Source organism: Natrix helvetica, assembly GCF_964273705.1.
Source record: "Natrix helvetica genome assembly, chromosome: 1".
NCBI classification, from domain to species: domain Eukaryota; kingdom Metazoa; phylum Chordata; class Lepidosauria; order Squamata; family Natricidae; genus Natrix; species Natrix helvetica.
The window spans coordinates 115,693,299-115,710,221 of NC_138548.1; the positions used below are offsets into that span (position 1 = coordinate 115,693,299).

Genomic DNA, 16,923 nt, shown 5'->3' on the forward strand with positions numbered 1-16,923 from the left:
TTGTCATTGGCAGAGGAGCACTGAAAACATCTGATTACTACATTATCTCATCTGGCAGGTATGGTGACAACAATAGCAAATAAGCCAATTGACTCATCTCTGCTGTTTGGTGGAGCTGCAGCTGCCTTTAAAGGTAAGGTGGTTTACCATTATTGGCATAACGACAAACATAAAAGCTAGGATACTTGACGAGGGAGATCTCAGGAGGGTTGAAGCTTCACTGCAGAAGAACTGGAGCTCACAGTAATGGTGTAACTGAGAGGAGTTGCAGATTTTAACACCATGTGCTCTATGACTTTGATGCTGGCACCCAGGGGAGACATTGGAACCAGCAATGTTGCTAGATGCTGAGAAGCTGCATTTAATCCAAAAGGCAGCAGCCCATTTGCCGTGAGGTGAGCCTATTACATCTATGCTCTGGGCTCTGCAGAAGCTTCCTATGAGCTTCTGGCTACAATTCAAAGTGCTGGTTATTAGCTGTAAAGTCTTTCGTTTCTTGGCAGCAAGCCACTTTGAAAAGCACCTCCTCCTAAGGATATGACCCACCTGGAAGGACCTGCAGATCCTGATGGCTAACAGAGCATCTGGGGTTGTTTGATTTATTTTATGCTCGTAGATTAATGGTTTATAATGTTTATTTGAGTCTTGCTGTGGATGTTTTAATTCTGAGCGCCTGATGTTTATTTGCTCTTAGTTGTAAACTGCCAAGCTTCTGATCAATTGCAGTGGGCATAAATGAGACAAATAAAATGTAAAATGGATGGATGGAGTAGACAGATAATGGTTTAAGAATCTTCATTCACAAAGTTTAAAATAATTTTTGGCTCAATTATTTTTTAAACTAGGTTGGTCAGGTAAACAAGAAAAGTTCAGCATTCTTTATAACCAGTGTAATTCAATACCTCCATCCTATCCATCTTGCAAATATTGTCTGTTCTGTAAAATAGTCAATTGAAACCAAATACTTTTCTTTTGATACAATGGTTAAACAGCTCAAAAAAAAAGTGTTGGGACTTTATATATGATAACTGTAGTAAAATTATTACATGCTCAAAAATGGAAAAGTTCAGCCCTACTCACAATGGAGGAATGGCTAAAGATGATGGAATTTGCAGAGCTGGCTAAATTGTAGAGAACATCTACATTTACTGCTGACTGGAAATCCAGCCCATCATCTTCAGCCATTCCTCCATTGTGAGTAGGGCTGAACTTTTCCATTTTTGAGCATGTAATAATTTTACTATAGTTATCGTATACAAAGTCCCATAACTTTTTTTGAGCTGTTTAACCACTGTACCAAAAGAAAAGTGTTTGGTTTCAATTGACTATTTTACAGAATAGACAATATTTGCAAGATGGATAGGATGGAGGTATTGAATTACACTGGCTATAAAGAATGCTGAACTTTTCTTGTTTACCTGACCAACCTAGTTTAAAAATTACTTGAACCAAAAATTATTTTAAGCTTTGTGAATGAAGATACTTAAACCATTATCTGTCTACTCCATCCATCCATTTTACATCTAACCCCTGCTCAAACTTTTTGATTTGTGGTTCTGATAATTAGAAAATATTAGGTAATAGAAAAAGGAAAGCTTTTTTGTAACTATAAAGAGATACTGTATTTATGTAATAATATTTGCTACAGAAGAAAACTGGAAGCTTCTTTCTATATCTTTTTTTTTCTTTTTGCACTTTTGTCCTTTCTTTTCCTTTCTTTTCCTTTTTTTTAATGTTTTTTGATAGTTTTTTTAATCTTCTCTCTAAAACTTGTAATAAAATTTATATAAAAATAACCTGTAAAATAAGGCTGGATTGTTAAAATGAAAAATAATTTTGCCTGCTTAGGCAAAGTCTAATAAACTATAAACAGTTCAGAATTCTTGACTCCTATCAATTATGCTTACCAATTTCCAGTACCGTAGAAAGCTTTAGATTCCTCTTATTTTACTACCCTATTTTTTAAAAAATAAAGATCAAGTTCATTTCCTGACCTTTAGTAATAGTGGGAAGTAATGAGGATTGACCTAACAATGATCACGCGTAATCTCTCCCCAATTAACAAAATGTCTCTTAGACCATGAAAACCAGTAACTGGGGTTTCAAAATAGTAATAGTAACAGACAGAGGTTTCTCTATTATTTTTTAAAACTTAAATTATATGAATGAATACACACACACACACTTTTTGGAAAATTGCATTTCTGGCTGGTAGCTGCAAGAAACTTCCAGTTAGCCAAATAAGTCCTGTTGGCAAGTTCTTCTCTGCAGCATGGATAAGTGCCCTGAAATCAAAGAAATCCCAGAGTCTAGGAAATTTTAATAAAAACAGCCACATCCACAAGAGGCACTGAATAATTCCTGAGGAAGGTTCCCCCATCAAACATCTGGGCAGTGTTGGTATCCATCCATTTCTGTCCTTCTCTAGGTAGGTAGATATCCCTCTGGAATTGCCCTTGTTCTGTTACTGGAGCAACAAGAACCTGCATTTAACAAAGATAATCTCATTAATAATATCTGAGAGACAAAATGTGTGTAAATACAGTTGGTCTTAACACAGAAGATATGAAACTTGAAACTTGTCCACAATTATTTGATCAGATCAGTTCTAGGCACATCACAAAGTTGCACACCCACACACACACACACTAAGAGACATTTTTTTAATCCTGCACCTGCAATTCCAATTTGTCACTTTATGTATAGAATATTTAAGAGTTATAATTTCAATTTAGTTATTTCTATTATGTGATGATATATTTTAACTATATAATATGGGAATTTCTCATTTATATAAAGCAGCAGTTTCAAGGAAAGGAATCCAGAGGGAGACAAAACACCTGCTATTTATTTTATTTTTAATCTGCAATAACCAGATGATTTAAAGAATTAGAGCAAAAATGTTTATTTAAAGCTTTGTCACGAGGCACTGATTTTTAAATCAACACCACAAATTTAAGTAGGTATTATTATACACCACAGCACTTCAGGTGCTTATCAAATCCAAAATTATAAAGAAACTACAGGATCTAGGCTGCAAAAATTCAATAGATACGGCAATGCTACGATAAAGATTTTCTTAACAGGGATAAAGACAATACTAGAGATCCTGCCATATAGCAGTATTACAGGAAAATATATTAAAGATCAATGTCTTGTTGCCTCGATACAGCAGTAATTAATTTTTTAGATTAATCATAATCAGTAAATAAAAATGCTTCAACATTTGATTACACATTGGCTGTATTAGAACTTTAACTTAAAAAAGTAATTAAAGCATTAATTATTCTCTCATCTCTTCCCAGATGACTGTTAATGCTAATTAATGATATAACATAACACAAAATTATCTTAATCATGTTGGCAAACAAAGCTTGAAATAGTTGGGATTATTATGGTCCAAAATATCTCATAGAAATATACATTGTAAACGAGTGCTGTGCAAAAACTAAGAGGTGGGTGATCATTTTTCCTGCAGTTCTATAGCAGAAAGCATATGAGAAAAAGAAGAGAGGAACAAGAGCAACAAAATCTTGATCTAAAATACTGCTACATGGAAAGTCCCTGAAATATAGATCACTTAGACATGAAGCTGGAAAGGTGCTTTAGATCCCATACTTGTATCTGTCTACAGTTAAAGGACTCCACCTACAGCGAGGGAACACCATGTAAGTTCACATCCATATATTGTATACCAAAGCTCCGTTTCCACCTATAATGCTTTAGATAATTGTTTTCCTGATGTTCTTCCATGAAACAATGTTGCTGAGCTGTTTTCGGTCTGTGGAAAATGTCATTTCATTCACAATCATTCTAGTGAAGTCTCTATCCAAATAGGGCAATGATAGAAATTCAGCAATATAAAAGTAGAAAGAGACTGCATGGGAAGGAAAAATGCTGTATTTTTTTTAAATGCCACTCCAGGCAAAAGTTTGATTAGAATGGTATTGTATGTGGCCAATAAACGTAACTCAGAATAAAGACTTTGTAACAAATAAACCCATATTTGATTCATAAAATTTGGACAGACAGAAATGAGAACGATTAATCCCAATAGGCTCTGGCCCATCTTTCTAGAAGATCAGCTCAGTTCCTTCCTTGCTTTGACTTAAGGAAGTGACATTGGAATTACCCATGATGACTGAGAGAAAAAAGTTAAAATTTACAATGTGCTTCCCTTCAAGGAAAAATGGATGAGCTGATTACTCTAAGGCATTCTATGTGGAACTTTACCTGAAAGCTGCAGTTGGTACAGAATGTAGTGGCCAGATTGCAGAGCAGAGCAATGCTCTTAGCTGTCTATGTAAAAGCAATTTACACCGGCTGCTAATTAGTTCCTAAAGCAGGGGTGAAATGCTACCGGTTCTGACTGGTTTGCTAGAACCAGTAGCAAAAAAATGCTAAGGTTTGCCTGAACCTTTAGTAATAAAATGCTTTAAAAAGTGGGGAAAAAAGGTTCTGTGACAATCAGCTGTGCTGTGTGATTGTTGGAACCTTTTCCCTTTTCAAAGCATTTTTTATTACTGGCTTCGGCCAATAGGTAGTAAAAAATGCTTTAAAAAGTGAAAAAAAGAGGTTCTAACGACCGTACGTGTCAGCTGTGAGCCACGTGATCATCGGAACCTTTCCCCCCCCCACTTTTTAAAGCGTTTTTTTCCTGCCGGTTTGGGCGAATAGGTAGGGGGGAAAATGCTTTAAAAAGTGAAAAAAAGTTGGCCACACCCACCCAGTCACATGACCCACCACTACCAAGCCACGCCCACAGAACCGGTGGCATTTTTTTTTAGCTTTCACCACTGTCCTAAAGCATATGAAGACCTGAACAACTTGGAGTATTGGTAGACCATCGTTTCTGTTACAGACATGGGCGATCTCTATAACCATCTAAGTCTAGGCGGATGTGCCAACTCTGGCAGAAAACCATTTTGCATTTTCTCATGAGCAGCTTTCTTTCTGGGGGTGCATATGAACCCCAGGATGCATTTGGCATTGCATCCAGTAGGTAGCTTTTGAAGAACTACCTGTTTAACCAAGCCTTCCCTGCATGGATGTTGGATAATGTTTCCTCTCCCCCACCAACTCTGTAGTAAGAAACCTAGTATTGTATACCTTTTATATAAGTATTTCATAAATTTATTGTAAATTGCTTGGAAAGGCATTTGATGGGAGGCTGTATGGAAGTAGATTAGATCTAATATATTGCTGATGTATCACTAACAAAAAAAAATTCTCAATCTCTATCATGTCTTTCTTAAATTACGAACCTATTCTTCTACTTCTTTTTTACTTTCTCTCCCAGCCTTCCTTTTCTATTATCTGAAGCAAAAACAGTATTCTATGCACACCATTCAAGCAGGCCGTGCTAGTATTTGTCACAGCTTTTCAAAAGGCCTTTAAAGAAATAAACCTTTTCTCCCTCCCTTCTTTAACAAATAGCCCCAAGCATGTAATGCACACTGGTTGACTTCCATTGACTGATTGACATTCTAGTAGATTAATTCCCAAAGGCTGATGAAAGAGAACTATCATTGCAGAAGTGTTCAATTTTTTTCTTCAACTGAGTGCCTTCCCAATGTGTCAATCTCACTGTATTTGATGATTGTCATCAGTGTTAGTTGAAATTTTGGTGGGAGTGACCATCAGGTTGGGGAAAGGTGGATTATGTTTTGACAATATCAGTCTTAATAAATACCTTTTTGCTGATGTGCTGTACAGTATTTTTTAAAAGTATTTGCAGAAGTGATGCTGTGATGCACTCAGGTTTTTTTTCTTAACTGGAGAGAGATTTAGAGCCTTAGGGAGCTGACATTTTCAGGTATTCTAATATGCATGTAAAAAATGGTCAGTCAGCCCTTCGGAGCTGACCTAAAATATGTTAGGAAAGAATCCATGTCTTACCTCCTCGCCTATGAGAAACTGGTCATCAATGGTAAAGGCAGCTGGCTCAGTGGGGCTGAGCCACCAGGTGGGTCGAAAAATTGGATCCCCCCTAGACAGCCATTCCTTGCTATATTTATCAATGAGTGGAACCACAAAATTCTGGTGTCTCTGAATATAATACCTGGTGAGGTTCAACACCTGTAAGAAAGGAAGGACAATAGCTTTTTTTAAAATCAAAACAAAGAAATGTCTTAGTAATGAGTAGTAGGTACAACAAGCATTATTTGCAAACACTTCACTGAATAGATATCAGGGAAGATTCTCAATACCAGGGAAGATTCTGGAAAAGATAATCAAGCAACGAATTAGTGAACACCTAGAAGTAAACCAAGTAATAGCCAAAAGCCAACATGAGTTTGACAAAAACAGATCATGCCAGACTAATCTTATTGCATTCTTCGACAAAGTGACAAAATTAGTGGACCAGAGGAATGCCGTCGATATAATTTACTTGGACTTCAGCATCTATATGGAGGGAAGTATGCAGTGGAGTACCCCAAGGCTCTTTTTAGGCCCAGTACTCTTCAACATCTTCATCAAAGATTTGGATGAGGAGATAAGGAAAGATTCTGGAAAAAATAATCAAGCAACGAATTTACGAACACCTAGAAGCAAACAAAGTAATAGCCAAAAGCCAACATGGATTTGTCAAAAACAGATCATGCCAGACTAATCTTATTGTATTCTTTGATAATGTGACAAAATTAGTGGACCAGAGGAATGCCGTTGATATAGTTTACTTGGACTTCAGTAAGGCTTTTGATAAGGTAGACCATAACCTACTACTACATAAAGTAGAAAAAAGTGGGTTAGACAGCATCACCACCAGATGGATTCGTAACTGGCTGACCAACCGCACCCAACGGGTAGTCCTCAATGGAACTGCATCTACATGGAGGGAAGCTCCTGCGCGAGCTGCACTGGCTACCTGTGGCCTTTCGGGTGCGTTTCAAGGTATTGATTACCATCTTTAAAGCGCTCCATGGCATAGGACCTAGGTATCTGCAGGATCGCATCCTACCACACACGTCCCTGCGACCTATCCGCTCACACAGAGAGAGGCTCCTCCTGGTGCCGTCTGCTAGGCAATGCCAGCGGGCGGCACCTAGGAGTAGATCCTTCTCTGTGATGGGCCCAACCCTCTGGAATGACCTCCCCCCAGACATTCGAACTACCACCGACCTCCGTTCCTTCCGGCAAAAGTTAAAGACTCACCTATTTCAATCAGCTGGCCTGGCACTTTCTTAGTTTTACCTCCCGGGGATTTATTCATTTTAATTGGGTTTGGGGTTTTAATAAGCTTTTAATGTACTATATTTATTATTCTATATACAGTCTTGCAACCTCCTCCACCTACGTATTTAATTATTTAACTGTTTTATGTATGTATTTTATAACGCATTTTAGTGACTGTACACCGCCCCGAGTCCCTTTCGGGAGAAGGGGCGGTCTATAAATACGAATAATAAATAAATAAATAAAAAGTATGCAGTGGAGTACCCCGAGGCTCTGTTTTAGGCCCAGTACTCTTCAACATCTTCATCAATGATTTGGATGAGGGAATAAATGGGGAACTCATCAAATTTGCAGATGACACCAAGCAGGCAGGAATAGCCAACACTCCAGAAGATAGGCTTAAGATATAGAAGGATCTTGACAAACTTGAACATTGGGCACTATCTAATAAAATGAAATTCAATGGTGAAAAGAGTAAGGTTCTACATTTAGGCAACAAAAATGGAATGCACAGGTACAGTATAGGTGGTACCTTGCTCAGTAGTAGTAATGTGAAAGGGATCTTGGAGTCCTAGTGGACAACCATTTAAATATGAGCCAGCAGTGTGCAGCAGCTGCCAAAAAAGCCAACGCAGTCCTAGGCTGCATCAACAGAGGGATAGAATCAAGATCACGTGAAGTGTTGATGCCGCTTTATAATGCCTTGGTGAGGCCACACTTGGAATACTGCATTCAGTTCTGGTCGCCACAATGTAAAAAAGATGTGGAGACTCTAGAAAGAGTGCAGAGAAGAGCAACAAAGATGATTAGGGGACTGGAGACTAAAACATATGAAGAACGGTTGCAGGAACTGGGTATGTTCAGCTTAAGAGAAAGAAGGACTAGGGGAGACATGATAGCAGTGTTCCAATATCTCAGGGGTTGCCACAAAGAAGAGGGAGTCAAACTATTTTCCAAGGCACCTGAGGGTAGAACAAGAAGCAATGGGTGGAAACTAATCAAGGAGAGAAGCAACTTAGAACTGAGGAGAAATTTCCTGACAGTTAGAACAATTAATCAGTGGAACAGCTTGCCTCCAGAAGTTGTGAATGCCCCAACACTGGAAGTCTTTAAGAAGATGTTGGATAGCCATTTGCCTAAAACGGTATAGGGTTTCCTGCCTAGGCAGGGGGTTGGACTAGAAGACCTCCAAGGTCCCTTCCAACTCTACTATTGTATTGTATTGTATTGTATTGTATTGTATTGTATTGTATTGTATTGTATTGTATAAATAGGGAACTCATCAAATTTGCAGATGACACCAAGATGGCAGGAATAGCCAACACTCCAGAAGATAGGCTTAAGATACAGAAGGATCGTGACAAACTTGAACATTGGGCACTATCTAACAAAATGAAATTTAATGGTGAAAAAAGTAAGGTCCTATATTTAGGCAAGAAAAACAAAATGCAGTATAGGTAGTACTTTGCTCAATAGTAGTAACTGTGAGAGGGATCTTGGAATCCTAGTGGACAACCATTTAAATATGAGCCAGCTGTGTGCAGCAGCTGCCAAAAAAGCCAACTCAGTTCTAGGCTGCATAAACAGAGGGATAGAATCAAGGTCACATGAAGTATTAATACCACTTTATAATGCCTTGGTAAGGCCATACTTGGAATACTGCATTCAGTTTTGGTCGCCACGATGTAAAAAAGATGTGGAGACTCTAGAAAGAGTGCAGAGAAGAGCAACAAAGATGATTTGGGTACTGGAGGCTAAAACATATGAGGAAGGATTGCATCTCAAAGCATCTGAGGGCAGAACAAGAAGCAATGGGTGGAAATAATCAAGGAGAGAAGCAACTTAAAACTGAGGAGAAATTTCCTGACAGTTAGAACAATTAATCAGTGAAACAGCTTGCCTCCAGAAGTTGTGAATGCCCCAATACTGGAAGTCTTTAAAAAGATGTTGGATAGCTATTTGTCTGAAATGGTATAGGGTTTCCTGTCTAGGCAGGGGGTTGGACTAGAAGACCTCCAAGGTCCCTTCCAACTCTGCTATTGTATTGCATTGCATTGCATTGCATTGCATTGCATTGCATTGCATTGCATTGCATTGTATTGTATTGTATTGTATTGTATTGTATTGTAGATATAGAATTAGTTAGAAAATATGGACTTCTTGCTATTTCATCAATTGATTCAGCTTCTCATCATAATTAGTCACTGATGGAAATTTCCTGAACTGAACATGGTCATGCTTTACCATCGTTACCAGTGGCAGCGGCAGCTGCACATGCCTCCTGAAATGTAATCTAATGGGACACCTCAAGAGAAGAAAATGATAGAAAAGTAACTTGTGTTAAATCAGCAAATCAAAGCCTAGTTCTGAAAAGAGATTAAAGCCAACAGAGAAAGAGGGAGGGAGGGAATGGAAGGAAAGGAAAAGGGAGGGAGGGAGGGAGGAGAGGAGAGGAAAAGGAAGGGAAGGGCTTCCAGAAGTTTTTAAAAAGGAACAAGATGGGAAATAATTGCAGTGGGGAAGAATTCCAAGTATGGTAGGCAGGTAGGCAAAGATGATCAACAGAATAAAATGTTAAAGGACTAAGAGGAATGAGGCCCATATGCAGAGATTCCACCTCTGATAGGAATGGAAAACCACCCCCTGCATCCCTAGCAATGCTTGCAAGGCTTCTGGAAATCTGGGCTAATTTGATGACAATAGCAATAGCATTTTAGACTTATATACTGCCCCACAGTGCTTTACAGCACTCTCTGTGCGGTTTTCAATGTCAGCGTTATTTGCATATTGCCCCCAACAATCTGGGTTCTTGTTTTACTGAAGACTGAGCCCCATCAGGATCAAATTCCAGACTATTGCACTCAACTGCTGTACCACCAGGACTCAGGATTTCATGCTCATTATTCATGTATATTATATAACCCGTTTCCCTGAAAATAAGCCCTCCCCTGAAAATAAGCTCTCCCTGAAAATATTGTAACACAGCAGTAGTCATGAGGTGACCATGCTTGCCACCTCCTGCACCTTAAAAAATAAGACCTCCCCGAAAATAAGGCCAAGCACTTATTTGGGGGGGGGTCAAAAGAAAATAAAACCCTGTCTTATTTTCAGGGAAACGCTGTGTGTGTGTGTGTGTGTGTGCTTGTGTTTGTGTGTATTCATACTCATGTTTATTCCTATACCTATTATCTTGAAAATGATTGACAAATCAAATAAATACAAAAATAATAAAAAATAAATTTTCTATAGAGGAGTGGGGCAGAGATTTCCCATTGGTGGCCATTCTCACTTTGCTGGCTTCCTGTCGCACTGTCCTCCCTTATTTTCCATAATTGCATTGCTTTCCTTCTGATACAATCTCCAGTTAAGACCTTTTAAGCCTGCTTTTTCCCCTTGACTTGGAAAGAGCCACAGTGAGTAAAAGAACAAGGAACAGGGAAAGGTGCCAATTAGCTGCCTTTTTAGTGCCCCTCCATGGCCAATTGAAGGGAGTCCTGGCCAAGGCAGCAAGGGGAAAGTGAGGGCAGTTGCCAAGTGTTACACAAAATTGCTGCTAATGATTTGGATTGCAACGCTGGCAGTCACATGAAAAGGCATGAGGAGAAAGCTACTAATAGCTAAATTGAAAGGAAGAAGTAGTTCAAAAGGAACTGGGGGTTGATGGGTAAAGGGACCAAAAACTAGGTAAAGGAGGAAGAAGAGAAGGAAGGGGAGTTGGAATTGGCTAGGAGAGTCCAAGAAGTCCATGAATGGCATTGTGGACAGAGCAAATCAGGTTTTAGCTAAATTTAGTACTAAAGCATGAGGCTTAAAATAAAAAAATATTATGATCGATGGGGAGGAAGTTTAAGAACATAAATTAGAGAATAAATAAATGAAAATGAAAAAGCAAAAGTTTGCAATATTAAGAAGGAAGATATCACAAGAACATTTACTAGAATCTGAGGATAAAAAGAGGCATTCTGCGGAGGCATAAACACCCAGGTTCACAAGGGACTAGAATGAATTGTTATGAAAAGGAAAATAGAAATAAAGAAGAAAATGAAATGGATTGTTTGAGAGGACCCTCAGGGATTTATGCTGTATCCATCTTAAGGTTGGAGATGATTAATCCTTCCAAAGGATACAGTGGAGAGATAAAAACAGTAAGACCCAACAGAGTATGTGAGAGAGACAAATCTTGATACTTTAGTGGGAAGTTTCAACAATTTTGTAAATAATTTTGAAAGACTGATTCATGCCATCAGTTTTTTTTATAAAGATTTTTTTTTATTTTCAAAACAAACACAACACATAAAGTCTTTTTTTTTGCATACTGTAGAAAGTGTATCAGTTGGTTACAAAAGGCTTTCGTGCATCTCTTCCACAGTCATCAAACATAATTCCTATTAACTCAAGTATTTTAACTCAAATATTTATACATATTTCCATCATCATACTTCCATTTACATTTGACTATAATTGTTTAAATGTCCTTCATCATAAAATATACCAAGATGTAATACACATTCATATACTAGCATTTCATTTACTATTTCTAAGATCCTCCAATAACACTGAATCTTTATGTCCTGTTCTAGTTAAACATTCGTAATATTCAATAACAAAATTTTCTAATCCTTCTTTCCAAATCATTATTTGCAATTTACATCCAATTTCCTTATGTTGTACCCATGCCTATATATACCTTATTATCATTATCCCTCCTTTATTTAACTATATCCTGTATCATAACATTTCCCCCCTAATATTCAAAACTTAACTATATCTAACAGTTCTTTTTTTAAATTAATCTTTATATAAAATCCAATACTTAACTTAACTTAACTTTATTGGATTTCTAGACCGCCCCTCTCTCAAAAGAGACTCGGGGCGGTGTACAGTCATATTAAAATAGTTAAACGGTAAATATACATGTTATAAGTATACAATAAATAAATTAAACATAGGACTGGAGGAGGTAGTAGAAATTCCCTGTACAATTTAGTTAAGTTAGATTAAAAATTTTAAAAATTTAAGACAGTTAAAACATAACCTTAAAAGCTATCCCAAATAAAATATCCGCCAGGAGGTAAGAGTAATACTATAAGTGGGCCAGTCCGGCAAGTCGGAACAGGTGAGTCTTAAGTTTTTGTCAGAAGGAGCGGAAGTCGGTAGTAGTTCTAATATCGGGGGGGAGGTCATTCCAGAGGGTTGGGCCCATCACAGAGAAGGCTCTACTCCTAGGCGCCGCCCGTTGGCATTGCTTGGTGGACGGCACCCGGAGGAGTCCCTCCCTGTGTGAGTGAATTGGTCGCAGGGATGTATGTGGTAGAATGCGATCCTGCAGGTAACTAGGCCCTGTGCCATGGAGCGCTTTGAAGATGGTGATCAACACCTTGAAACGCACCCGAAAAACCACAGGCAGCCAGTGCAGCTCGCGCAGGAAAGGTGTTATGCCGGAGTACCTAGTACTCCCCATGATGGCCCGCGCGGCCGCATTCTGAACTAGCTGTAGTCTTCGGGTACATCTCAAGGGGAGCCCCATGTAGAGAGCATTGCAGTAGTCCAGACGAGACGTCACCAGCGCATGAGTGACTGTGCGTAAGGCATCCCGGTCCAATAGGGGGCGCAATTGGCGCACCAGGCGAACCTGGTGGAACGCCCCCCTTGCCACGGCTGCCACATGGTCATCCATCGACAGTCGGGCATCTAGGAGGACGCCCAAATTGCGCGCCCGTTCTGCAGGGGGCAGTTGTTCGTCCCCTATGGCCAGTGATGGAATCAACTGGTTGAACCGAGGCGCCGGTAACCACAGCCACTCAGTCTTGGAGGGGTTAAGCTTGAGTCTGTTGTCCCCCATCCAGACCCGGACGGCTTCCAAACACCGGGACATCATTTCGACAGCCTCGTTGGGGTGGTTTAGGGTGGAAATGTACAGCTGAGTGTCATCAGCGTACAGATGGTATCCAACCCCAAAACCACGGATGATCTCACCCAGCGGCTTCACATATGTGTGGAACAGAAGGGGCGAGAGGACCGACCCCTGCGGCACCCCACAAGTGAGTGACCTCAGGGTCGACCTCTGCCCCCCTGCCAACACACATTGCGTCCGGTCGGAGAGGTAGGAGCCAAACCACCGTAAAACGGTGCCCCCGACTCCCATCCCCTCCAGCCGGCGCAATAGGATACCATGGTCGATGGTATCAAAAGCCGCTGATAGATCTAATAGGACCAGGATAGAGGAACAACCCCTATCCCTGGCCCTCCAGAGATCATCGACCAACACGGCCAAGGCCGTCTCCGTGCTGTGACCGGGTCGGAAACCGGACTGGCGCGGGTCTAGATAATCGGTTTCTTCCAGGTGTCGCGGAAACTGCTGTGCCACCACATTCTCTACAACCTTCACTAAAAAGGGAAGGTTGGAGACAGGACGATAATTAGCTAGTTCCGTCGGGTCCAGGGAAGGCCTCTTGAGTAAGGGCCTCACCACCGCCTCTTTCAAGGCGGCCGGTAGGGACCCCTCACCCAATGAGGTGTTCACTAGGCCCAGGAGCCAGCCTCGTGTCACTTCCCAGGATGCCAGTACCAGCCAGGAGGGGCACGGGTCCAATAAACATGTAGTGGGTCGCAGCCGTCCACGCAACCTGTCCAAATCCTCGGGGGCAACAGAATCAAACTCCTCCCAGAATGGTCTCTCAAGACTCGCTGTTGACGACTCCTCTGGTCCACTGAAGGGAGCCCATCCACTGCGGATCTGAGCGATTTTATCCTGCAGATATTCTCCAAACTCCTCTGCTCTGCCCTGTAAAGGTGCTTCCCGCGACCTCTGTAATAAGAGGGAGCGGGTTACCTGAAACAGGGCAGCAGGGCGGTTATCGGCGGACGCAATAAGAGCGGTGCAATGTCTACATTTGGCCGCTCTTAATGCCACAAGGTAAGTCCGTGAATAGGCTCTTACCTGTGTTCGATCAGATTCGGAGCGCGAGGACCTCCACCTGCTCTCTAGGTGTCTCCTATGGCGTTTCATCACCCTCAGGTCCTCGGTGAACCAATGAGGCAGGGTGGTTCGTTGCCGTAGGAGAGGCCACAAAGGCGCAACCCGGTCCAAGGCCCCGGCAGCCGCCCTATTCCAGGCGGTCACTAGGTCCTCCGACCGAGAGCGGGTCAGGTCTACAGGAAGTGGCCCAAGCTCCGTCTGGAATCTATCCAGTTCCATCAGGGGCCTGGGACGGTACCAGCTTGGACAGTCTGGTTCCGCCTCCCCACGGTGGGGGGTAGCGCCAGGGAAGTCGAGCCGGAGAGATGAGTGATCTGACCATGACAGGGGGGTAATAACTACATCCCCTATTCCCAGATCACTCGTCCACTGTTCAGATACAAAAACAAGGTCCAGCGTGTGACCACCCTCGTGTGTGGGGCCCTGAATTAATTGGGTCAGGTCCATGGCTGTCATGGAAGCCATGAACTCCCGAGCCACCTCAGACGCTTCCCCCGTCGACGGCAAGTTGAAATCCCCCATAACCATAAGTTTGGGGGTCTCAACTGCCGTTTCTGAGATCAGCTCGAGGAGCTCGGGCAGGGCTGCTGATGCATAGCAAGGAGCCAAGTATACAATCAGCAGACCCCACTGCCTCCCTGGGCCCCATTTCACACCAAGGGACTCATACCCGGATATCTGAGGGACAGTGAACTCTCTTGGCTCCAGATCCTCCCGTATAACTACCGCCAGCCCACCACCCTTACCCAGGGCCCGGGGCTGATGGAATGCACGGAAACCCGGTGGGCACATCTCCACGAGGGGTAAGCCACCCTCGTGGCCCAACCAGGTCTCCGTTATCCCTGCAAGGTCCAGCTCCCCCTCTGAGATCAACTCATTAATGAGGGGGGCCTTGTTGATCACGGACCTTGCATTGCAAAGCATCAGCCTTAGGCCCTGGCTCTGTAGTTCCTGGCCACCTAGGCTGCGGGGGTTGGTACAGACGACCAGGCGTGTCCAACAGCCACGGTCTCCCAACCGACTACGAGATCTTCTTCTGTCCTCGCACCCACCCCTCCCTACGACCGTTGTAATAGCGCAACCCTCTGTTGAAGTGTCATTCTCCCTCCCCCCCCAATAGAGTTTCTAATCTTCCTTTCATGGGTACCATTCAATATTCATATCCCATTATTGCTTATCATGACACTACACATTGTATACATTATTATAATTATCAATTATTTGTTTAACTGTATCTATTATCACTAAATTTCCACTAAGTTTAGTTAGTTTTAAGTTATACTCTTCCATCTATCAACCTGTATCTTTCCAGTAACAAAACACTCTCATATCTTCTGCTGTTTGTGGTATCAATTATCTTCTCTTTAATCAACTTTGTATGGACTCCTCTTAGCAACTCTTTGCTTATAAAATCTCTCATGTAATTTCGATGCCCTTCTTCTGTTTCCTTAATCCACTTATATTTAATTGTCAGTGGTGTTATCAAAACTATTGCTAATAAAATTTCTCTCTTTAGATCCATAAATTCTTTTATTTTTTCTTCTTCTGTATCTTGCCATCTGAAGTAAGCTTCCCCTCCATTTATTTTTATTTTTTTATTTTTTTTATTTTTCAAAATTTATAGACCGCCCCCTCTTCCCGAAGAGACAAACAAATCACTATAAATATCAGGAGTTTTAGGTTCTTTATATTCATTTTCCTCTTTGGTTTTTTGAATTTTAACTGCCATTTTATCCATTTGATAAGCCTCTTTAACTTCTCCGTCATATTTTGCTGCTAATTGTACTAAATCATCCAACTTCTTCTCAACCCTCTCATGTGTATTTGATAATTTCTGTATTTCTGATATCTTTTGCAGACTTAAAGCCTCTTTCTCCTGTTGAAATTGCGCCATTGTTTTCAACTAATAAACACTGCTCTTTTAGCTTAGAAGTTTTTAGCAAAGGTTAGACTTCAATTCACAATAATCATTCCATCTTCATCTCTCTCTGGTTAGAAGTACCTCAAAGGAACATCTGTGTGCTTTGTGCATCTGTATAGCTTTCTGTAAACAAGCAGTAAGACCTTGAAGTGCCGAGCCGAGATAATCAGTGAGAGAAAGTAAAGTGTTTTGTTTCCAATACACAAAGTTTCTAGCTTCTGAAGTAGTGCTGTTGTTACAATGTTGCAAGTTTTTTTTTAAATGTCTTTTTTGTATTTCAAATTGAAAAGAAAGTCCAATTCTTAAATGAGTTAGAAAAACACCCACAGCAATGAAAGAGGAGGATTTTGAACCATAGGTTACAGAGAGTAATGAAAAAAAAAGGAAAATAGAAGAAGAAGGCTTAGTCCATTCGTTTTAAAGGTCTTACATAAATTCCGTACGTGAAGATAACATTCAAAAGAAAAATAACCCCCTGTCAAAAACCATTCCAAATTTAATTCCGCTGCTTATTTCTTCTGTTCTCCAATTTGAATTTATTTTAAGTTTTTTATAGGCAGTCACTCTTAAAACAGTAAAATTTCCTCACCAGCTGGAAACACTTTCTCTTTCCATATCCTTCCGTTTTGGAGTCGCCCCGACTTCGTCAGCCTCTGGCTGGATTTTTTGTCACCGGCTTGAAGACTTTCTCTTGGATCAATCAGGGACTTTGCAATGTCCCTGAGATCAGCAAGATGTAATCTTCCTGTTCACTGTCTCTGCAGGACAGTTTAGGTCCATTGGACCACCCAGTGGCAAAAGTGTCGACTGCGATCTCAGAGCATTGAGATCGCACATCGTATTGTCG

The 16,923-nt window shown here is 40.9% G+C and overlaps 1 protein-coding gene across 1 annotated transcript in view; it reads right to left on the bottom strand.

Annotated features, from left to right (window-relative positions):
* Nucleotides 1-1,748: 1,748 nt before the first annotated feature.
* Nucleotides 1,749-16,923, bottom strand: part of LOC309384071 (SITS-binding protein-like) — a gene marked incomplete at its 5' end in the record, with an annotated part of 42,061 nt that continues 26,886 nt past the window's right edge. The window contains 2 exons of the mRNA XM_081937254.1: nucleotides 1,749-2,483; nucleotides 5,899-6,078. Of these exons, the coding sequence (XP_081793380.1) occupies nucleotides 2,310-2,483; nucleotides 5,899-6,078 (354 nt within the window). The 3' untranslated portion in view covers nucleotides 1,749-2,309. The remainder of the gene's footprint in view (nucleotides 2,484-5,898; nucleotides 6,079-16,923) is intronic.